Source organism: Prionailurus viverrinus, chromosome A1, assembly GCF_022837055.1.
Source record: "Prionailurus viverrinus isolate Anna chromosome A1, UM_Priviv_1.0, whole genome shotgun sequence".
In the NCBI taxonomy this organism is placed as follows: domain Eukaryota; kingdom Metazoa; phylum Chordata; class Mammalia; order Carnivora; family Felidae; genus Prionailurus; species Prionailurus viverrinus.
The window spans coordinates 51402781-51427210 of NC_062561.1; the positions used below are offsets into that span (position 1 = coordinate 51402781).

General features: G+C 41.9%; 1 protein-coding gene across 2 annotated transcripts; it reads left to right on the forward strand.

Annotated features, from left to right (window-relative positions):
- The first annotated feature begins 965 nt into the window (after positions 1–965).
- ACOD1 (aconitate decarboxylase 1) lies at positions 966–11250 on the forward strand. Of its 2 annotated transcripts, XM_047862838.1 has the most exons (5): positions 966–1043; positions 4700–4861; positions 5638–5727; positions 6974–7179; positions 8067–11250. In XM_047862838.1, the coding sequence occupies exons 1-5, from the start codon at positions 1035–1037 to the stop codon at positions 9010–9012; spliced, it is 1413 nt and encodes a 470-aa protein (XP_047718794.1). In that variant the 5' UTR covers positions 966–1034; the 3' UTR covers positions 9013–11250. The 2 variants fall into 2 exon arrangements, with proteins under 2 accessions (XP_047718794.1, XP_047718801.1); XM_047862845.1 differs by lacking the exon at positions 5638–5727.
- Positions 11251–24430: the final 13180 nt, after the last annotated feature.

Sequence of the window (24430 nt, forward strand, 5' to 3'; positions counted from 1 at the left end):
CACAGTGATTGATTATCAGCAAAGAGGTCTGAACAAGCTGTCAGGCTAGTGTCTTTGGGAAATAATAGCAGGGAAGCAGGCAGTGTATCCTAAGCCAGGAGCCAGGCAGAGGACCAGGAATTGGAGACCTGTATATGCAAAAATGCAGTGCAGGAGCAAACAAGTGAACAAGCTGGGGAAAAGTGTGACTAACTTCCAACGCCCTTCTTAATCTCAAGCTGTCAGGAACTCAGGCTGGCACATCTGTCCCTAGACCATGGTGTCCGACGGGGGTGAAATGGAAGGGGAAGATGAGTGGCCTTAAACACTGTACATGCCATATTCTTTTGTTCTTAATTTTTTAAATGTTTATTTATTTTTGAGAGAGAGACAGAGACAGAGTGTGAGCGGAGAAGGGGCAGAGAGAGAGGGAGACACAGAATCCAAAACAGGCTCCAGGCTCTGAGCTGTCAGCACAAAGCCTGATGCAGGGCTTGAACCCACGAACCGCGAGCCATGACCTGAGCCGAAGTCGGTCTCTCGACCAACTGAGCCACCCAGGCGCCCCCATGCATGCCATATTCTACTTAACCAATCCACAGGGGACATTTGATTGTTTCTGATTTTTAATCTTATAAGCAAATCTGTGAATTATTTTTTGCTAAGTTTTTTTCTATACATCCATGCCTATTTCCTTAGGATAAATTTTTAGAAGTGAGAATACCTGAATAAAAGAGTGCAAATTTTTCTACTTTTGATGTATGGCATCTAAGCACAAGATGCATTCAGTTCCCTGATATCTATGAGAAATCATTTGACCATTTGTACATTACTTCCCAGCCTTGTCTAATTCCTCATCTCCAGTTGGGTTAAACAACTCATTAAGAGGAAGTGGAAGTAATCGTACTTGGGAGGTGTTGAAATCATGGAAACTTTAGCGTCAGAATGAAGTGAAAGAGAATGGGCTGGAAAGAATGAAGGGTATAAAGGGAGTCACCTAGCAAGTGAATTACTCCTCCAGTTCACTCCTGAGATAAGCCTCCTCTTTCAACACGATGCTCAAGGTATTGTTATATTTTATGTGCTTATTTAACTCGGTTTTCTAGCTTACCTCTCCTTTTCTCAATTTCCTTAGAGCTTCCTGCTTCTTGTTCAAAAAATGGCATTTTAACATTTCTCATGCCTCTGCGCTATTTAATTAACTGCATCTTGTTTTTCATCAGTGTTTTACCAGTAAGAGACATGATTCTGTTGCATACAATTAGGAAGAAAACGAATCATTGCAAGTTCATTGAATTGTAACCTCCCAGTCTTGTCTATATCCATTATGGCATGGCCAGATTGCGTTTGTAATGATCTGTTTACTGTCCTTAGTTTCCTGGAGAAGATAATCCTATTGTGGCAGGAATCGTAACATCTTGGTTTAGTATTCTAGAGAGCTTAGCACAGTGCCAGACACAGAGTAAGATGTCACGAAATATTTATCAAATGGTTGCATGTTTTGTCTTAATATATACATTAATCACAGCATGTTATTGAAAAGAAATGTAAATGTCATGAGAAAATCAGGAAGACCAAAAGAAGTATTTTAGAAATAGATGGACTACAGACAGTGGGGCAGTTGCATGTTTATTTTCTCATGCTCCCTTCCTCAGGAGCCATTTCTTTGGCACACAGGGCGTTATTCAGAACTTGTCAGGGAATCCCCATGGGGCCCTACCTGCATAGGTCACCAGCATCATGGGAACATGCAAATGGATGCCACAGTCACCTTCCAGGTGCCATGTTGGAACCCTGACAACAAATCCTCCCTAGGCATACAGCTTTCCCCATAACGCACTCCCAGGTCAGATCTAACCCTGAAGAGGTAAACAACCAATCACCAAATGCCCTTAACTGTGGGAGCTGTGGGAATGGAAAGAGACATTGAAAACTAAGGTCATTTGGCTTAGAAAAGGGGTCCAACCAGTTCTCAAAACTCCAAGTTTTACTTGGTGGATCATCAAGCCAGGGCTTTTTCCTCCTTGCCTCACTCTGCCCCTAAATATGTTTACCCAAATTTCTAGCAGCATGACAAAGTTATTGTTATTCTCCATCCTAATTAGAAACACCTGTGCCAGCACCCTCTCTCTCCCATTCATGTTCTGTCCTGCTCTCTCCCACCCCAGACTCCCTCACCTTTCTACCAGAGCTTCAGAGACATAAAATGTAGTCCATCCTTTTGAAAAAGGCAGGGTTTCCTTGACTCGAGCATCTGAAGACTGAAAATACGGGACTAGCTGGTGGCCAGGTTGAGGACTTGTAGCTGGGCACTGGATCCATCTCTGTACCCCCGTGCAGGCACTATTCTTAGACACCCTGGATCTTCCAATTCAGAAACTCCTTACCCTATAGCTAATGTTTTAAAATGAGGTATCTGGGAGCACCCGGGTGGTTCAGTCTGTTGAGTGTCTGACTTGGTTTCAGCAGGTCGTGATCTCAGGGTCTGTGAGTTCGAGGCCTGTATCAGGCTCTGCGCTGACAGTGCAGAGCTTGCTTGGGATTCTCCCTCTCCCTCTGCTCCTTCCCCACTCGCTTGCTCTCTCTCTCAATATAAATAAACAAACAAACAAATAAATAAATAAACTGACATATCTAATGCTCAGAGAGACCAAGGAGGTTGTACAATGATACAATACTCAGAGCAGAAAAGGGAAACCACCTGGTATTTACTAGGCAGTACTAAGCGCTAGGCATGTAGGGAAACACAGTTGAAGAGTGGATGCTTTTAGCTATACATAATAGATGTTCTCTTATGCAGATGTGTAGAAAACAAAATAATTGCCTACACATTGAAGAACTTGATATTTAAAGGAATTGCAAAGTACTCTGCTGCTTATGAAATGCAAATAAGTCTGCGGGTTTTTATTATCTGGTTTGTGGGTGGAAGCAGAATGGTCTTCTCCGCTAGGACAACCATATTCAGCAGGCACTTCATATTCAGCAAGTTCACAGTGAACCCATTATCATTGTTCAGCTGCTTCTCTTCCTGTGCTCCCTCTCTTGGCAAATGGCACTGCCATATCCCCATCCCGAACCCGGGCTATTGCAGCAGTCTCTTACCTGCCCTTGTCTACCCCTCGACCCATTCTCTACATGACAGACTACATGAGAGAGCTTTGCAAAACACAGTTCTGATCACATCTACCTTTTAAAAGACAGCACTATGGCGCCCCTTTGACAGGAAGTCTTCAGCATAGTGGAACCTCCCCAGCTTGGTCCAAGTCTGCGAATCCCTCTCACCTCCGCCCCTGCACGAAGCTCTGAAGCTGGGGTTGGCCCAAATCACTGCATCCTCTCACGTCTCCAAGCCCCGCCCATGCTGCACCTCTGCCTTTAACCTCCACCCTTGTCCCAGGCCCCTTCACCTGCTGACTCCCTTAAGTGTTCATAGCCAGCCCAGGTATCCATGCCTTCAGGTAATCTCCATCAACAAGAATGAATGGGAAGTCGTTCTCAAGTAGTTCTCAGTCGGTTGAGCATCCGACTTCAGCTCAGGTCATGATCTCACCGTCTGTGAGTTTGGGCCCCATGTTGGGCTCTGTGCTGACAGCTCAGAGCCTGGAAACTGCTTCAGATTCTGTGTCTCCCTCTCTCTCTGCCCCTCCCCCACTCATGCTCTCTCTGTCTCTGAAAAATGAATAAACCTTAAAAAATTTTTAATAAAAAAATATATTTCATTTACCAATATATCCTAAATATTATCATCTTAGCATGTAATATTTTAAAATTATTAATGAGATGCTTTATATTCCTCTTTTCCTACTAAGTCTTCAAAATCCAGTGTTTATTTTACTCTCATGACACATCCCAGTTTGGACTAGCCACATTTCAAATGCTCAATAGCCAACGTGGAGAGTAGCTACCACGTTGGACATAATAGCACTAGAACATTTAAGAATCACCTAAAGATCTTAATGAAAACACAGAATTCTGTGCTATGCCTGCAAAGCTTCTGGTTCATCTGGGGGTAAGGGGTAGGATAATTCTGGAGGTCTGGAGTAGGGACTAGAATGTTCATTTTCAACAAGAACCCCAGGTGCTTCGAGGTTTGTTTTCCTCTTTAGGAAATGTGGCTTAATAATTACATGCTCAGTTTTGGAGCTAGACCCAGAGAAATTTGTGTCCAAACTCTACCACCTAAGAGCTGTGGAACTTAGTGATGTCACCTTTCCACATCTGGGTCTCTACACCTGCAAAGCGAGTGGCGCTCATAATACCTACCCAGAAACTCGTGGCACTAAATGGATACTGTATTTACAACAAGCAGGACGATGCCTGGCATGTATCTAGTAACGGCAGCTCCTAGCTGAATGCACTGCCCCCCACTCAGGCATGCCCACTTTATGGATGAGATGTCTCTCCCATCCTCTCCTAACTCTGTGCTTCCCTCCTCCATAGCCTACCCACTCTGTGACCATCATCTGCATGTTAGTCTGTGTTCTCAGCTGGACTGAGGACGGAAACTGGATATTGTGCACTCCCACATCTCTTTGCCTCACACACCCAGTACAGGGGCTCAGTACTCATCAGTCTTCAGGAACAGAACTTAAGTTGATCACCTGAGTTTCTCCTTGTGAAGCGAAACTCTTCACATAATAGTACCTCAGGCTCTTGTATAGCAAGGAATGGGCAAATGCAAAGTGAGTACAGCACTGTTCTAACACTCTTCCCTTTAAAGTCTGTCACAGAAAGCTTTGCCAGAGTGATCCATGGCTTGACAGTGGAGCACCTGACAGACCACGTCATTCAGAGAAGCAAAAGAATGATTCTGGATACTCTGGGTGTCGGCTTCCTGGGAACCAATACAGAAGTGTTTCACAAAGCCAGTGAATATAGTAAGGTAAGAAGTTCAGCGTCTGCTTGAGAGGTAAAACCAAGTGTACACATATGCCTGCTCGTGAGTCATACCCACCAACGTGCCCAGAGATGTGTGCTCATGTGCTATTACTACTCTACTCTTCATTTTAGAGATATTACTTGGTGTGTATAGCATTGTTGTATATGGCTTTATGCTTTTCTATGCTTTATTTATCTGAGTTTTAATATTCATCCATATTTTTTACTAAGTTACTATCTAAAGACCAATCTTAAGACTAGTTTTAACACTAGCAATATCACATAATTTATTGTTATTATGACAGAAAGCACTTTTTACCTGAGAGTCCTAGAAGCAATAACATCTACCCCAATAGTACCTACCATTCATTCGTGCAAAGACTTTAAGAGTCTCTTGGGAAAAAAGCTGGTTTGGCACTCTGAGCAGAGAGTGGGTGCTTATGCGGTAGATGTGATACCCACTCTCCACAATTAGTCCACCTTCGCCAGTATTTACCCTCAAGGAATACACAAGAGTAAATTCAGACTCCATCCGCTAGAGCACTTGTGGATCACAGTCTGGGATAGAGCAACAGCATCTCCTCTCCCTTCCATGGACAAAGTTGTGTATTCTTCTACAAGGAAGAGAGGAATCCAATGGTGAAGGCTGCCATCTAGCACGAAGTTTTCAAATAAGGACTCTTAAAGTCATGCCTCCACGATGAGGAATGGCTCTTAAAATGGTGACTTGGCATGCCGTGTTTCCACTCTGTCTTACTGATTGATATTCCTTTCTTTCAGATCTACAGTTCCAATGTGGCCAGCACTGTTTGGGGTCAGCCAGACTTAAGGCTCCCACCGACATATGCTGCTTTTGTGAACGGTGTGGCTGTAAGGAGGTTTACATCTTTTCTAATTTTAGGCAATCATAATAATTTCAGAGCCAGGAAATATCTCAGAAATTGCTCAATTTCCATGTTTCACTGATAAGTCATTGAGGTTCAGAGAGATAAAGTGGTCGGCCCTCTCTTCTATGTAGTTATTGATGCTTTACAGTGAACTGATGCTTTTCAAACACACTGTGAAGTAGAGGGAATCAGTTGGAGGATTTAGATAAAAATACCCTTATGGTATCTAACTTTGAACATCTACAGCAAAAAATATAAAACCCGCTATCAAGACTCAATTCCTTTTGTTGTGGCCACTACCAGTTCTTATTCAGTAACCAGCTTTTCATCTATCCTTTCATTCAACAGATATTTACTGAGAAAGAAACAGTGGCCATATGGTGTCTATATTTTCTGAAGCAAAAATCAGCACTTTTCATCTGACAATGTTTATACTTTGTCTGTGTGTCAGCAGCAGTCTGTATCTATATACAAGATATAATTTAGACACGAATGTGTTGGGATGTCTGAGATAGTTTTATGTTTTGTGGAACAGTAGTTCAGAATACTGATACAATAGTGTATCCCAGAGTAAATGTCCAGCAAGCAGTGTCCAGATCAGCCACATCCAAGAGCCATGGAAATCGATTTTTAAGTGAACTTCTGACTATTACTATTTCATATCAGGGATAAGCAAATGGCTAGGATGAAGAGGAATAAAACCTCATAGCAGAAAATAATGATTTTAAAATATACCTTAATAGTTAATCTGGGTTTGAGAGTTCTTGCAACTTCCCTGTAAGTTTGAAATTATTTCATAACAAAAAGGTACAAAAATATATGGCCTGATATGGAATAAATGGCATTAAACTTTCAGTGCAACTTGTCTGGAGGGTGGGGGAGGAAGAGAGGAACAGCCGCCTAACTTCACAGCTTTGTTTTTAAGCACTCTTTCCGGGTGCTGTGGCAGAGAGCTCTGGTTACCTGGGTAAGAGCCAAGCTCACTGGGGCTCTCTAGCTGCTCCCTAAAGTCCTGCCTGCTCTAAGCAGAGGACAGCACATCCAGTACCCCGCCATATGATTAAGAATTACAGCCGGTTTACAGGTTTTATTTTCAGATAATCAGAGCTAAAAATCTCATATCAAATAGAGTTATTACTAAATTAAACCCTTACTGGTCCAAAAGCCATTGCATTCAGGTAAATCTAATTTGGTTTTTGGTTGTTGTTTGTGTGTGTATGTTTACATAGATTCACTCAATGGATTTTGATGATACATGGCATCCTGCCACCCACCCTTCTGGAGCGGTCCTTCCTGTCCTGCTGGCTTTATCAGAAGCTCTGCCTCCAAGTCCAAAGTGTTCTGGCCTTGATCTGCTCTTAGCTTTCAATGTTGGGATTGAAGTGCAAGGCCAATTACTGCGTTTCTCCAAGGAAGCCAATGACATACCAAAGAGGTAGGGAGAGAATCTGCCCATCCAGAGGTAGATGCATTCCCCCTTGACTTGTCCACTGTTCTCTCTGTAGAGCTTTCTGACATAGAGGTGAGTTAGATCAGCTGGAGATATTAACATTAGTGCTGAGAGCTAAGTCAATTCTCCAGCCACACAGAAAACCATATATCCATATACTAAGGTATGACCCCAGAAGAAATAATGAAAAATCCCATTTGGGTTTAGAGAATCAACTAACCACAACCATAAAATAAATTGGGGCCTCTCATCCTAGGGCGATTCACGTCATTTTGGCACCCAAGGCACTCTGAATATTCCTAGTCTCATCTCAGAGCAGAATCTACTTTGATATTTGCTGAGGTCCTTCAGATTGAGAACATTCAGAAGATCCTGAATCTGACTGCTCAACCCATAGAGCAAAAATAGTCACATGCTGGCTATATCATGTGATTCAATCTTATATTTATTTTTCCACTTGATCCAGCCTGCTAGCAGAGGAGTAGATTGGAATACTGGGCGAATTTTCAATTTCTGCAAGGCCCTCCATTTTTATAGCTACTTACATGGGATTTCAGCAAGCAGCAACTTTTGCCTTTCTGGCAATAACTATAAAGAATTTATTGTGTCAGGCACTGATGGAAGCATGTGAATTCATTCAAAACTCACAAAACCCTATGAGACAGATATTATTGTCACCATGTTATGTAAGAGGAAACAGGTACAGACAAGTTGAATAACTTTCCCAAGATCACACAGCCCGTACGTGGTAGAGCTGAGATTTGAACCCAGGCAGCAGGGCTCCATTGTCTACATTCCCGACTATCATACCATACTGCCTCCTACTGACTGAGGTCTGTAAATCTCCAACTCTTTGCTTTTTTGCTTTCCAGATTTCATCCCCCCTCAGTGGTAGGAACCTTGGGTAGTGCTGCTGCTACATCCAAGTTTTTGGGGCTCAGCATGACAAAGTGCCGAGAGGCCCTGGCTATTGCTGTTTCTCATGCCGGGGCACCCATAGCAAACGCTGCCACTCAGACCAAGCCTCTTCATATCGGCAATGCTGCCAGGCATGGGATGGAAGCCGCTTTTCTGGCAATGCTGGGTCTCCAAGGAAACAGACAAATCTTGGACATGCAGACAGGGTTTGGGGCCTTCTATGCCAACTATTCCCCAAAAGTTCTTCCAAACCTAGATTCTCACACTTGGCTGCTGGACCAGCAGGATGTGGCCTTCAAGCGGTTCCCTGCACATTTGGCCACCCACTGGGTGGCAGACGCAGCTGCATCTGTGAGAAAGCACCTTGTAACAGACAGAGCCCTGCTTCCCATTGACCGCATTGCAAGAATTGTGCTCAGAATTCCAGATGTCCAGTATGTAAACAGGCCCTTCCCAGACTCAGAGCATGAGGCTCGTCATTCCTTCCAGTTTGTGGCCTGTGCCACACTGCTTGATGGCGACATCACTGTCCCATCATTCCACAAATGCCAGATCAACAGGCCACAGGTGAGGGAGTTGCTCAGTAAGGTGGAGCTGGAGCACCCTCAAGACAACCTGCCAAGCTTCAACACACTATACTGTGAGATAAGTGTCACTCTCAATGATGGAGCCACCTTCACAGAGCGCTCTGATACCTTCTATGGCCACTGGAGGAAGCCATTGAGCCAGGAGGACCTACGGGAGAAGTTCAGAGCCAATGCTTCCAGCGTGCTGTCCTGTGATACAGTAGAGAGACTTACAGAGATGGTAGAGAACCTAGAAGACCTAGAAGACTGTTCTGTCCTAACCACTCTTCTGAAAGGACCGTCTTCACCGGAGATGGTTTCAAAATCTATCTAGCATCCAACAATTTCATCAGACAGTTTCTCCTGAGGCTTACCAACATCTAAGTGACTTTATATTGGGGAAAAATCAGTGATCTGCTTTATACAGCAAGGGTTTACTATCACTCTGCCCAGGAACAAGTGAAGCAAGGTGGAGAGAGTCCAGAAACAGAATTGGATTTTTATGGAAGGAGTCTTTTCCTATAAATTCTGCAAGACAGTTCCAATTACCTGAAGAAAAATAATAAATATGCAAGAAACACAGAGAAATTGATTTTATAAGTATTCATAAGGCTGAAATTCAAGTTACCTCTGATTTGCTTGTAAGGTTAATCTTTACAGAAGAGTTCTTTATGAACTTCATGAACCTCAAGATGTGGGAGGAATTTGAACCTACATGTAAGTTTGCTGACAGTCGACAAGGGCTCTGGCCTATTGTGCCACCAACATGTTTCTTGGACCATGGTTTTTTACAAGCCCCCCACAGTAGAGGGGGTGCTATTGGGTTTAAATATAAGGAATTAGTGGGTACAAATCCTGCCCCTACAACTTACTAGATGTGACCCTAAGCATGTTACTGGGTAGCCCTCTGCCTCAGTTTAAAGCAGAAATAAAAAGCGGTATAAAAAGTAAAACAGTTTGGCTCTGGAAGCCATGCTGCTAACCACTACAATATACTGCGTTTTGTTACAAAAAAATTTTTGAGAAAAATATGGACGAAGAGTTTGACATGTAATAAAGAACGACAGCAAAAAATATGTGGGTAATTAAATAACTATTGACTTTGTAAAATAATAAAAATGTCTTATGGGGTTAAAAATTGCAACTTTAGCAATACATATAAGCAGGGAGTTACTATAATTAATGTGCTCTAAATTCCTTATCTCATTCAAGAAAAGGGCAAAGCTATTAACTGTAGACTTTGATTTGTAAGTATGCATGTTGACATTTCCAGGGTAACCATTATAAGACAACAGTAGAATATACCACTTCCAGGTTAACAGAGAGAGAAATATGGAATTAGGAAAAAGAAAATAAACCAAAGGAAGACAAGAAAGGAGGAGGGAAAGAAATATAAGAAAGGTAGAACATATAGAATATAAAATGATAGGAAAAAATCCAAATATATCTATAATTACAAGAAGAATAAATGGACTAAATAGTTCAGTTAAAAAATACAGAGACTATGTATACATAAAAAACAATCTTTAACAAGCTTATTAGCATCTAATTTACAAACCATTAACTCATCTATCTTTTGTCCAATTCAATGAGTTTTAGTAAATTTATAGAGTTGTACAAACATCATCACCATCCAGTTTTGGAGAACTTCTCTTCATTTTTTTTAAAGATTTTATTTTTATGTTTTAAAATTTTATTTTTAAGTAATCTTAGGTAATCAAACCCATAACTCTGAGATCAAGAGTCACGTGCTCTACCGACTAAGTGAGCCAGGAGCCCCGGGAGTACTTCTATCATGCCAAAAACAGAGAAACAAATAAAACCCTCATGCTGGTCTGCAATCAATCCCTATTCCCACCTCCAGCCTTAGCAACCAATGATCCATTTTTCTATCTCTATGGTTGTGTCTCCTTCAGACATTTCATATAAATGGAATCATACAATATGTGGTCTTATGTGTCCAGTGTCTTTCACTTAGCATAATGGTTTTAGATTTTTTCCATATATGTATCGATACTTTATTCTCTTTCACTGCTGAGTAGCATTCTGTTGTATGGATATACTACATTTATTTACCCATCCAGGAGTTAATGGACAGCATATTGTTTCCAGTTTGGGTCTACTACGAATAATGTTTCTATGAATGTTCACATGCATGTCTTGGTGTGGACGTATCTTTCCATTCCTTAAAGAATGTTAGGTAGAATGTTAGGTAGATACTTGCGAGTGGGAATGCTGGGTCATTTAGGAAGTACATGTTTAACTTTAGAAAAACTGTTCTTCAAAGCAGCTCTATCACATTACATTTCCATCAGTAATGTGTGTGGGTTCCAGTTTCTCCAAATCCTCACCAACTCTTGGAATTGTCGGTCTTTTTTATTTTCTCCTGTGTAGGGAGTACATAATGGTATGTTGTGGCCTTAGTTTGCATTTTCCAAATGACTAACTCTTGCCTATTTTTGACAATTATTTTAATTAAGTTGTCTTCTTATCATTCAATTGTAGGAATTCTTTATATATCCTGAGTATAAGTTCTTTATAGATATACGTTTTACAAATATTTTCTCCCAGTCTGTGGTTTGTCTTTTCATGTTTTTAATGGTCTCTTTTAAAGAGAAAAAGTTTTAAATTTTGATCAACTCCATTTTATCATTTTAAAAAATTTTACTAAAAAAATATAGAAAATAAAAAAAATTGTTATTGTTCCTGCTTTTGGTGTCATCAGGAGTCATTTCTTAAAAAATCCAGGGGCGCCTGGGTGGCTCAATCGGTTAGCAGCTGACTTCAGCTCAGGTCATGAACTCGTGGTTCGTGAGTTCAAGCCCCGCGTTGGACTCCAACTGCTGAGCTGGGCTGCTGACAGCTCAGAAGCCTGGAGTCTGATTCAGATTCTGTGTCTCCCTCTCTCTCTGCCCCTCCCCCATTCACGCTCTGTCTCTGTCTCTGTCTCTCTCTAAAAATAAATAAACATTAAAAAATAATAACAAAATTAAAAAACCAGTTATATAAGTTATTTAAGACTCATGAGGATGCAGAAAAGTTCAAAGTAAAAAAGTCGGGGAAATATCGATGGAACACTAACAAAAGCAAGCTGGAATAAATAAATGTTAATATTAAACAAAATAGAACTCAAGCAAAAAGCAGTCAGTTAAGCATCCAACTCTTGGTTTTGGTTCAGGTCATGATCTCGTGGTTTCATGAGTTTGAGCCCCACATCAGGCTCTGCACAGGCAGCACAGAGCCTGCTTGGGATTCTCTCTCTCTCCCTCTCTCTCTGCCCCTTCTCCACTGGTGCTGCCTCTGTCTCTCTCAAAATAAATAAATACACTTAAAACAATAAATAAAGAAAAGAAAATATAATATAAATTAAATTAAATTAAGTTAAATTAAAATCTTACAAGAACATTTATGGGGTGCCTGGGTGGCTCAGTCAGTTAAGCGACCGACTTTGGCTCAGGTAATGATCTCACAGTTTGTGGGTTCGAGCCCTGCATTGTGCTCGCTGCTGTCAGTTCAGAGCTTGCTTTGGATCCTCTGTTCCCCCCTCTCTCTGCATACCCCCACTCTCACATGCTCTATCTCTCTCTCTCTAAAATAAACATTTAAGAAAATTAAAAATAAAAATCTCACAGAACATTTACAAAAAAGGACCATATACTGAGCCATAAAGCAAGTCTTAACTTTTTAAAGGACTGGAAGATATAGATCATTTTCTCTAATCACAATGAAATTTAAGTTCCATATTAAAAAAAAAGATTAGACAAGACTGAAATGTTTAGAAATAAAAATTCCTTGAAATAACTTGGGTCACAGAAGAAATGATCACAAAAATTATAAAACATCTAGAACCTACCAATAACAAAACCGCATATATCAGAATTTGTAGGCTATACCTAAAACAGTACTTATAAGTGTGTAAATTTTCTATGGCTGGCTCTGTATCATTTGGATTATGCTGTTCCATAGGACATATCCTGTAACTGTAATTAATTTGTCTGAACATGGTAAATAAAACAGGAGATCAAAGTTGTGGTTTCTACTGTGGCCTTCAGATAAAATTTAATTATCCCATCTTTATACACCAGAAATTTCTAGGGGCAAGATCTAAGGGCTAGTAATAATATCCTCAGATAATCCCTGTTAAAAACAAGACAATAGACCCCAAGTGGAGTCCTTATGCTAAGTCCCGCATCAGTAAAATGAGATATACTTACAGTTTCAGCATTCCCAGAAATGGAATCATATCAAACAGGTCATTCAGAAATTGCCAGATCAGCACCAGTTAGCCAATATGCCTAACAGACCCCCGCCATCCCCCAAAGAAAAGTAACCTTGCAATAACCTATTTTGTCTCAGAACTTCCTTGTTCCTGCTCCCTTCTACCTATAAAAGTCTCTCATCTTATACAGCTCCTTGGAGCTCCTTTCTATCTGCTAGGCTCCATGCTGTAGGATTCAAATCAATTTTTGCTCAAATAAATTCTTAAAAAAATTAATAGGCCTCAGTTTATCTTTACACACCCTTGACGGATGTTTCAGACAAAAAGCAGGGGTTGGGGAAGAAGATATCTCCTGAGGGGACCACAGCACTAAGGTGACCTTGATATTGGTTATTATGCACACCAAGTTAACTGAAAGCAGAAGAAAATATGAGGGAATGTGGGTCTGTAGAGAGAGCATAAGGGTCCTCTTCACTGGCAGCCCTGTGCACCATCCGCCCCCACCATACCACATACAAAAAAATCGACGGTTCCTTTCTAGGAGAGTCAAAAGCTAGGGTATTTTTTTAGCCAGAGTGCTGGTAGAGAGCTTTTGAGGGAATGGGAGAGTAAAGCCGAGCCTCTTGTCTCTTCTGTCCATGAGGCTGGAGAACAAGGACAGCCTGTGAGTCTCCTCACCCTGAGAAAGGCCAAGGTAGGGGCCTGGACCGCTCTGATCTGCTATGTAGGCAGTGTGGCAAATGCTGGCTTTTCCCCTTCCATTCCCTTGGGGGTGGCAACAAAGCATCCTGCTTAGTCTTTTGTGTTATAGGCTCTGTATCCAGGCAAATGAGTCGTCTACGTGGATCAGGCCAGACAACATGGGAGGAAGCCCACTCAAGATTGGGACAAAGGCCCCAGCTCAGAAAGGGGTTCATTCCAGCACCCTGTGTTTCTGCATCCTCAGCACACATTCGAGGCCTTGAGTCAAACTTCCTGTCACCAGACACACCTGAGGAGCCCTGGTGCTGGCTAGTATGTATGTTTTGGGGATCCCAAGACCACACGCACACTCAGGGATCACCAGAGGAACTTCGGGAACTCAGCAAAGAGTTGCACTCTGGTTAAGGGTTATACAGTGCAAGGTTACGTGACAGGGTCAACTGGAGAAAAAGACACTGGCAGAGTCTGGAGGTTTGTGACGCCCCCTCCCACCAGCGAGGAGACACGTGAGTGTGTTCCTCTCTCCAGGAGTGAAAAATTCACTGAAGTCGGTACACTGTGTCTGCCCTGGGAAGAGACTCTGCACCCAAGGCTTTTAACAGTGTCTGGTCACATAGGTCCCCTCCACCCAGCAACGATCAAAATCGCAAACTCCAAGAAGGCGAGAACAGCGATGTCTGCACAGCCTAGGCCAAGCGAACCAGTTTTATGAGTCAGGGAGTGTGTATGTGCCAAGCTCCCAGACGCCAGCCGAGATGAACCTCCTGAATAAGGCTTGATAAAGGCAGCAGCTTATGGCCTCCTATGGTCTCCTTTCTGCACAACTTTTCCCAGACTAAAATGCCTTTCTTTCCTATTTGTGTGGCTTTGTGGGGGACAGACACATGACACCGACCAACTGGACTTTGCCTCCACCACCCCAGGAATTGTCTCTGCGCTGTAGCACTTGAGCTGTGTGTTCCATCACAGTATTAACTAAAACTGGTATCCCCGGGGCTTAAAGCTGTCACAGACCAAAGAGCTGTCGTGATTTTAACCCAGGCACCGAAAATGAAAATGTGACTTTAAAGAGAAATTTTATATATTATGTTTTATAACAACTTTACTTGCAACCCTTTATCTAAAAAAGTTATCAGATAAGTCTCTTCCGACCCCACCTTAAGGTCTATAATGGCTCATGGAGGGAATCTCTTTGGAGAAGCTGAGTAGCTGGTGGGCATTCATTACCAACAAATTCATATCAAGGGCCTAATACAACAGAGGATGTTCTCAGTGCAGGTGATAAAGCAGTCAACAGAATATGCAATAACCTTTTACAATCATGAGCTTATAATCCAGTATGAGTAGAGAGACCAGCAAAACAAGTACCTAGGACAAGGAAAGTGCTCCATACCTATTCCGGCCTGGCTGTGCTTCCTTCATGCTTCCCCGGAACGAATGTGAACCTTCCTTCAGTGGACTTCATAGTTTCTAGCTCTTCTGGGCCGGAGCATGACCTGTGACATTAAAACATGTGTGGCACTGTAGAAATGCAGCTTCCCTGTCAATTCTGGAAGGACTTCCCTGCAGAGAGCAAAGCTACAGAGAACCGAAGACGAGGGGGGGGGGGGGTGTGTGCAAAGCCACAATAAGATACCCCACCTTCCCTACAGCAGAGGTGCCCCTGTACACACACACGTGTTGTGTCTTCCCATCGTACGAAATCTACCAGCAGTGTTGCAGATTTTTATCACTCGGTGAAATTGTTTCATTCTCCCTCTCTTCTCCTATCCCATATTAAAAAACAACAAAAAAAAACCCACACAAAACAGTATAGTGGTAGTTCACAGCAAGTGATTGTTGAAAAGACATCCAAAACAGAGGAGTGTTGCACAGGCTACTCTGGTTCCTGCTAAAGCCTGGGTGCCCAGCGACTGACAGCTGAACACTGAACACGTCAAAAGAATGTATGACACACAGTAACTTTAAGAAGGGTCCTGGCTTTATCTGAATCGTAAAGAACAGAATACCTTCACAGAAATCATGAAGATTAGTCATCTAGTTCAGTTGTAAATGCAGAAATCAACATTCAGAGGTGAGCATCTCACTTAAATTCTCCTTGCTTTCTGTTGCAGTTATCATTAAAAATAATCCAACCCACTCCAGCTACAGTTGGTGTCTGTACAGGAACCAAACTGGAGGTTCAGGAAAAAGCCTTTGGAACAGCCCAACGCCCATCTGTTTGAAACACGGCATGAGAGTGTTGTTTCTGACTTTAAAAAACGAAAGACAGAAATGAAAGCGTGCTTGTTTAGAAACCATGTATCTCTGAATGATTCAGTGATGGTTATTTAATCTTTGAGCCAAGATCACACTGAAAGTTCCTATCAGTAAGTGACAAAGTGTGTACTTCATTTGGCTGGAGCTGAATCTTTTCACTTGAACAATTTCTTCTAATTATTATAAGTAAAATATCACTTTTCAAATCCAGTATAAAACATTATAAAATAGCCATTCTTCCTATTCCTTCAAAAAGCTCGTGCAGAGGGGCCGCACCTGCGCGGCTCGGACACCCCCGCCCCCCGCAGCCGTGTTTGCATCTAGGCTTCTGTGCAGCCGTGGCTCCAGCAGCATCACCGAACCTATCAGAAGAGGGGACAACGGAGTGGAGGAAAATGCTTCTTCGGCAACAGACAGCAGGACTGTGAAGAGAGTTACAATGATTAGGTTGCACTGGCCTCTCAAATGCTGCAGTGTGGAACAACAGCCCACAGGCACTCTGCACATAAAGTATCTATTCTGACACGTGGCTTCATTTAAATATTCCCTTCGGGGGCGCCTGGGTGGCGCAGTCGGTTAAGCGTCCGACTTCAGCCAGGTCACGATCTCGCGGTCCGTGAGTTCGAGCCCCGCGTCGGGCTCTGGGCTGATGGCTCGGAGCCTAGAGCCTGTTTCCGATTCTGTGTCTCCCTCTCTCTCTGCCCCTCCCCCGTTCATGCTCTGTCTCTCTCTGTCCCAAAAATAAATAAACGTTGAAAAAAAAAAAATTTAAAAAAATAAATATTCCCTTCGTAAGAGAAATGAAGGCTGTATGTACTAGGATCAATAGGAAATAATAAAGCAAGTATAATTTGATCCATACAGCTGAATGGTATCACACAAGAGAATTGCTGCATTGAAATTTGCTTCTTACAGAGAAAGCCAATATATGTTGAAAGAATATTTTCCCTATGATTCAAAGCCATCTGGTGTCATCACCTTAAATCACTGTCCCTTACCATGTCCGCCCCCCCCCCGCCCTAATGCCAATCACCAAATATGGCAACCCCACAATGAAAGATGATTTGTTAAGTAGTCACATTTATATTCATCTGGAGGAAGGAAAATAGGAAAGCACTGTAGAGCCTGCTTACCCAGCAGTAAGCTTTTCATCCTTTTCTCCCCTTCCATCCACACTGAATAGCGTGACCCACTGTGACTTCACAAGCAGGAAGGTTGTAGCTGCCAGCACACTGGAAATGAAGCACCCGCTGATAGGCATCTTGGCACAGTGGAGGGCTGAAAGAGTCCTTTACAGAACTGTTGACAGGGCAGTTCTGGGCCACCCCAAAACCACCTACAAAGACAAGGAACCCAGGATTATTTGAGGCAGCTGACAAGAAGAACCTATGAACAATTAATTCTTTTTTTTTGTCATTTTTATTCATTTATTTTTAATATTATTTTTAATTTTTTAAATTTATATCCAAATTAGTTAGTATATAGTGCAACAATGATTTCAGGACTAGATTCCTTAGTGCCCCTTACCCAGTTAGCCCATCCCCCTCCCACAACCCTACAGTAACCCTCAGTTTGTTCTCCATATTTATAAGTCTCTTCTGTTTTGTCCCCCTCCCTGTTTTTATATTATTTTTGTTTCCCTTCCCTTGTGTTCATCTGTTTTGTCTCTTAAAGTCCTCATATAAGGGCGCCTGGGTGGCGCAGTTGGTTGAGCGTCTGACTTCAGCCAGGTCACGATCTCGCGGTCCGTGAGTTCGAGCCCCGCGTCGGGCTCTGGGCTGATGGCTCAGAGCCTGGAGCCTGTTTCCAATTCTGTGTCTCCCTCTCTCTCTGCCCCTCCCCCATTCATGCTCTGTCTCTCTCTCTGTCCCAAAAATAAATAAACGTTGAAAAAAAAATTAAAAAAAAATAATAAAGTCCTCATATAAGTGAAGTCATGTGATTTCTCTCTTTCTCTGACCGACTAATTTCACTTAGCGTAATACCCTCCAGTTCCATCCACGTAGTTGCAAATGGCAAGATTTCATTCTTTTTGGCTGCCGAGTAATACTCCATTGTATATATATACCCCATCTTCTTTATCCATTCATCCATCAATGGACATTTGGGCTCTTTCCATACTTTGGCTATTGTTGATAGTGCTGCTATAAATGGGGGTGCATGTGTCCCTTCGAAACAGCACACCTGTATCCCTTGGATAAATGCCTAGTAGTGCAATTGCTGGGTCGTACGGTAGTTCTATGAACAATTAATTCTTAAGCAAAGAATTAAGGTATATGAGAGCAATAACACATTATTAGAAAGGAAAAATAGCATTTCTTTAAGACTCTGGGGTTGACAATGACTCTAGTTAATTCATTAACTTCATTTTACAAAGTCAGAGTAGCAACCTCTATTTGTCAAAGTTGTTCAGAGATCATTTTGACTTTTATTTTTTTAAGTTTACTTATTTATTTTGAGAGTGAGAGAAAAAAGAGAGCGCGCGCACGTGCATAAGCAGGGGAGAGAGAGAATCCCAAGCAGGCTCCAAGATCGGCACAGAGCCTGATCCCACGAACCGTGAGATCATGACCAGAGCCAAAATCAGAGTCAGATGCTCAACCAAGCGAGCCACCCAGGCGCCCCTCAGAGATCCTTTTGTAAAGAGCTGGTGCCAAATGCTAAAACACCAACCCAATTATTAGGGAGTTTACATGGCTTCAATGTAGCCCTGTAGCAAATGGATTTTACAGATATAGAGGGTTTATATTAACCAAATAATAAGCACCATTTTGCATCAACAGTAAAATTCTGAAGACACAAGCTGGGATACCCATGTTGATAATAATTTTTGCTAAATACTTCAAGTGTGGTACAAATAGAACTATATATTTTTAAAAAGCATTGGGGTAATTTCATTTCTCCTAAAAACAAAATGCATCTTCATGTGTTAGAATAAAATACTTTTTTTTCAAATCACAGTAATTTTTAAAAATTGATTTACAAGTAACACCATTTTAGATGTGAAAATACTAATTTTAACATCAGACCTCAAGGGAAATAATCTTTACAAACTGTCTCAGGGCATGCCTATTGGCAGTGAAAGAAAAAAGAATACAACTAAAAGACACCAGCAACTCAAATAAAATTATCTCCTTTACTGCCCTCACCCTGCATTTGGTAAATAGATATTTCAATTTATGTTATATATATAGTATGTAGAAAGTCTTCAAAGATAGTGCCCTAATATGCATGCCTCCTGGTACTCGTGCCTTTTGGTATTCTCCTTTCTTTGAACCTAGTCTCCCTTTTGATCAACAGAATGTGGCATAAGTGATTCTGAGGGACATGTGTGGCTAGAGCAGAAGAGGAAAGCCTGGGTCTCTTGGAATGCTTTCTCTGGGGGATGCCAGCTTGCATGTGAGAAGCTCAGACACCCCAAGGTCTGTAAGTTACAAAGAAGCCCAAGATTGCCACATGAAATGGCCAGATGGCTGCACAGCCAACCAATCCCGACTCAGGTATCAGACTGGAGCCTGATTGAATCTTCAGATGTCTGCAGCTCCAGCCACCATGCAGCTGCAGGAGAGGCCTCAAGCAAAGCTCAAGCTAAGCCTAGTCAACCAACAGAACCAGGAAAGATAATAAATTATTAAGACACTAAATTTTAGTGGTAATTGTCATATAGCAACAGATATCTGGAATACTTTATATGTAAAATAGCAGTAAGCAACCTGCTCAGATAAATATGTATAAGCATCCACAAGTGGCACACTTTTGTTTTTTTACATTTATCTATTTTTGAGAGACAGAGAGAGAGCACAAGTGGGGGAGGGGCAGAGAGAAAATGAGACGCAGAATCCCAAGCAGGCTCCAGGCTTTGAGCTGTCAGCACAGAGCCCGACGCGGGGCTCAAACTCACAAACTACAAGATCATGACCTGAGCCAAAGTTGGATGCTTAACCAACTGAGCCACCCAGGTGCCCCCCCACTTTTTTTTAATGTTATTTATTTTTGAGAGAGAGAGAGAATGAGCAGAGGAGGCACAGAGAGAGGGAGACACAGAATCTGAAGCAGGCTCCAGGCGCTGTGCTGTCAGCACAGAGCACAGTGCAGGGCTTGAACTCACGAACTGTGAGGTCATGACCTGAGCTGAAATGGGACACTTAACTGAATGAGCCACCCAGGTTTCCCAGCACACTTCTTACCTAAAACGATGATTTCCGATTCTCACTGTGGGACATCTCCTAACTGCCTCTATAGATTTCAACAATATTGTGAATGTTTAAAATACTCTTAAAATAGGATCACCTGGGTGGCTGAGTCAGTGAAGTGTCTGACTCTTGATTTCGGCTCAGGTCATGATCTCACGGTTTGGGAGATGGAGCCCTGCATCAGGCTCTGCAATGGCAGTGTGGAGCCTGCTTGGGATTCTCTCTCTCCCTCTCTCTCTGCCCCACCCCCATGTGTGCATGTGTGCACGCTCTCTCTCAAAATAAATAAATAAACATTAAAAAAAACCAAAATAATCTTAAAATAAAACTGATTGTTAGTGTTTAAACAAACTAAACCAACTTGGGACGCCTGGGTGGCTCAGTTGGTTGAACATCAGACTCTTGATTTCCTGGCTCAGGTCATGATCTCACGGTTCGTGAGTTTGAGCCCCACGTCGCTCTCTGCGCCAACAGTGAGGAGCCTGCTTGGGATTCTCTCTTTCCCTCTCTCTCTCTGCCCCTCCCCTGCTCTCTCCCTCTTTCAAAATAAATAAATAAATTATATATATATATATATATATATATATATATACACATATATACACACACATGTACATGTATACATGTATGTGTGTATGTATACGTACATATATACATATATGTATATATGTATACATATATATAATTAAACTAAAACCGGTTAGTTTGAAAAATAAATATATAACATTCAATTCCTTATGTGGGGGTTAAATAAAAGGAAATAAAAAATACTTAAGACAATTATACTTGTAAGTCAATCATTTATTTTAAAAGGTAGGTATACATCCATATGTACAGGCATGTAGATAGGCAGGTCACCTATCTATAAAGTGATCACTGTGCTGAAAAGGTCTAGAAACAGGCAACCCTCCACTGTGATTTCCAGAGTCTTGAGGCCTCAAAATGTGGGCTGCATGCCACATGCCACCTGTCACCTGAGAGCTGAATAAGAATCTGCACTGTAACAAGATCTCCAGGTGAATCACCTACCAATTAAACTTAGAGATATGCCATTCTAGTGCAGTGGATCCCAAATTTGTCTGCATATGAGAATCATCTAGGAACCTTAAAACTTCCAAAATTTTGGGGGGACACAGGCATTGGTGGTTTTAAAGCCTACCAGGTGATTCCAGGTGCAGCCAAGTCTGGGAACCACTGGTCATTCTTGATAGAGCACTGGTTCTCAATCTTTGCTACACAGTGGAAGAACCTGTAAAGCATCAAAAAGCACTGACATCTGTTTCCACCCCCAGAAAGTCTGATGTAACTGGTCTGAGATGTGACCCAGGCACTGAGACTGTTTAAAGGCTTTCCAAGTGACTTTCATGTGCAGCAAAGTTTGAGAACCATGACCTACCTCCTGGCACAGAGGCTTCAAAATGGCAGCTGAATCTGTGCAGCTTTTGCTGGAAGAGGGTTTAAAGTCAGTGAACATTAATTAAAATGAACAGTTGGTCTCAACAGCTTTCAGCTAACTCACCGGTGTAATGGCAGCTTCAAGCTTGCTGGAGTTCAGGTCTGCCAAATCTTGTAGGCCCCCATGGGCTCTTCTGGCACTTTCCTTTGGTACATTTCTCTTCTCTTCTGTTGGGCTCCCTTTCAAGTGATTAACAATGTACATCTGCTCAGCATTAGGAGCAAATAGCTTCACCTTCAAAAATAGAAATAAAAACAAATGATGTCATTGCCTCTTTGAAAACAATCAAGCAAATCAATCTTAGAGCCTAAATAAACCAGGAAGGAAAGTCAGAAAACCACTAAGTAATTCCGTATGCCTTCAGGGCCAACACCAACTACAAATATCAGCCACAAGAAAGAAACTGCAGGGGACTTCTAGAGGGGAAAAAAAGAGCTATAAATTAGCTTCTAGAAAGAAAGTAGAACAGAAACAGGTTGCTTTCCAAATACATCTATCTATCTATCTACACACATACAGAAATGTGTGTGTGTGTGTGTGTGTGTGTGTGTGTGTGTGTGTATACAGTTTACCCTTGAACAATACAGGAGTTAGGGACACTGACCTCCTATGCAGTCAAAAATTCATCTATTGGGGCACTTGGATGGTTCATGCAGTTAAGCATCTGACTCCTGATTTCAGCTCAGGTCATGATTTCACAGTTCATGGGACTGAGTTCTGCACCCAGCTCCGTACTGATGGCACAGAGCCTGCTTGGGATTCTCTCTCTCCCTCCCTGCACCTCCCCTGCTTACATATGTGCACTCTCTCTTAAAATAAATAAATAAACATTCTTAAAAATTTTGTGTATAGGGGCACCTGGGTGGCTCAGTCAGTTGGGCCTCTGACTTCAGCTTGGGTCATGATCTCACAGTTTGTGAGTTCAAACCCCGCATCGGGCTCTGTGCTGACAGCTCAGAGCCTAGAGCCTGCTTTGGATTCTGTGTCTCCCTCTCTCTCTGCCCACCCACCCCCCAACACTTGCACTCTGTCTCTCAAAAATAAATAAACATTAAAAAAATTTTGTGTATAACTTCTGACTCCCCAAAAACTTAACTACTAATAGACTACTGTTGACCAAAAACCTTACTGATAACATAAACTGTCAATTAATACATATTTTGTATGTTATATATATTATATACTGCACTCTAACAATATAGTAAACTAGGAGAAAAGAAAATGTTAAGAACATCATAAGAGAAAATACATTAACAGTACTGTATTGTATTTATTTGAAAAAATTCTGCATATAAGTGGTCCCACGCAGTTCAAACCCATGTTGTTCAAGAGTACACAATTTTTAAAGAGATATAAGAGAGGTTCCAATTTTATAGATAGGAACATATAGGGCTCAAAACCATAGGAGGGTTGATTAAATTTAGCTTTAAAATCTTTCTAAAGCAGGGATTCTCAACCCTGGCTGCGTATTAGAATCACTTGGGCAACTTGAGGCCCAAACAGAACAGTTACATGGGAATTTCTGGGAATGAGGCACCATCTTGGATGGTGGTATGTCTTAAAATCTCCTTAAAATCTTCCATCATTTGCAGGGTTAGCAATGACTGATCTAAAGCAAATGGAAAATAAAACTCACAAACTCAGGGCTCTGAGTTAAAATCTCAAGGGTTTAAATGCCAATAGCCCAAAGCAGACCATTTGGAAGCCCTTACTTGACCCACCTTCACACATCCAGCCCAACCAAGCTCTGGATTGACACCCCCAGTCTGCCATCAGAAACCGTTCCTCTTTCCCCAACTGTTGGATCCTGCATGGGCGCTGATCTGGGGAGCCATGAGGATTTGGAGGCAAGGAAGGAAGCTCAGGGTGGGCACCTGTATACTAGGGGGCCTTGGTGTCCTACCTTCTTCACTGACTTCTACCCCACCCCAAAACTTGCAGGTGTACTTCTCCAGGAACTGGACAAGACTGGTCTGAGTCAAATGTCCCTTGGCTTTCTGAGAAGGCATCATTAAGGCCTGAAAGCATATGGGTGCCTGGGTGGCTCAGTCAGTTGAGCATCCAACTCTTGATTTTGGCTCAGGTCATGATCCCAGAGTCGAGGGATTGAGCCCTGCATGAGCGTGGAGTCTGCTTAAGATTCTCTCTCTCTCCCTCTGCCCCTTCCCGTGCTTATACACTCTCACACTCTCTCTCAAATAAAAAAAAAAAAAAAAAAGAGAAACTTTATTTAAAAAAAAGACTAGAAAGTGTATGACTATGTCTTAGCTTTCTGTTATTAAACTTTGTATTTGATTAAAATTTATATTAATATTCTAAACATTCTCTCTTCCCTGTAGTTTTGGTTTTACAAAATTGAGCAATATCTCCTGTCTGTAGGACAGATCTCTCTATGGGAGAGATTCTAAGCACATATACAACCCATTATTAGTAAAAAGAGAAGAAGAAAAAAAACCCTTAAAACATTCTGAAGGTCAAGAAAGATGCAATAAAAAATATGGATTGGTTTTTAAACCAATAATTCTGGAAAACAGACTGGCTTGCTGTTGCTTTGTGAAATTAATCAGATCCACGTGCCTAAGGTGGAAGTGAAGATGAAAACTTAAATTTCACCTAACTCTACCCTGCCCCAGAATTCTATAACTCTATTTTTTCCTTTAAGAAGATGCCATACAGTTCAATGGTTGATAAACATGATTTTATCAGACTACAGTAATGTTCTGAGTGTTCTTAAGCTAACTGAGCAAGGACCCAGAGGGAAAAAATTGGATGAAAATTCAACCTATTTTTTGATGAAATCTTCAAAGTTTAAAAATCATGAACTGCACAATGAGGGATCAGGCAACAATAGTCTACAAGCATCTTTAGCCTGGGGTGCTGGGGTCATAGCCAAAAGGAACAGAAGGCAGAACCACACCACAGC

Coding starts and splice junctions, on each gene's coding strand:
- ACOD1 (XM_047862838.1), top strand. Junction 4,862..5,637: donor AAGCCAGTGAATATAGTAAG/GTAAGAAGTTCA, acceptor CCTTTCTTTCAG/ATCTACAGTTCCAATGTGGC. Junction 7,180..8,066: donor GCCAATGACATACCAAAGAG/GTAGGGAGAGAA, acceptor TTTGCTTTCCAG/ATTTCATCCCCCCTCAGTGG.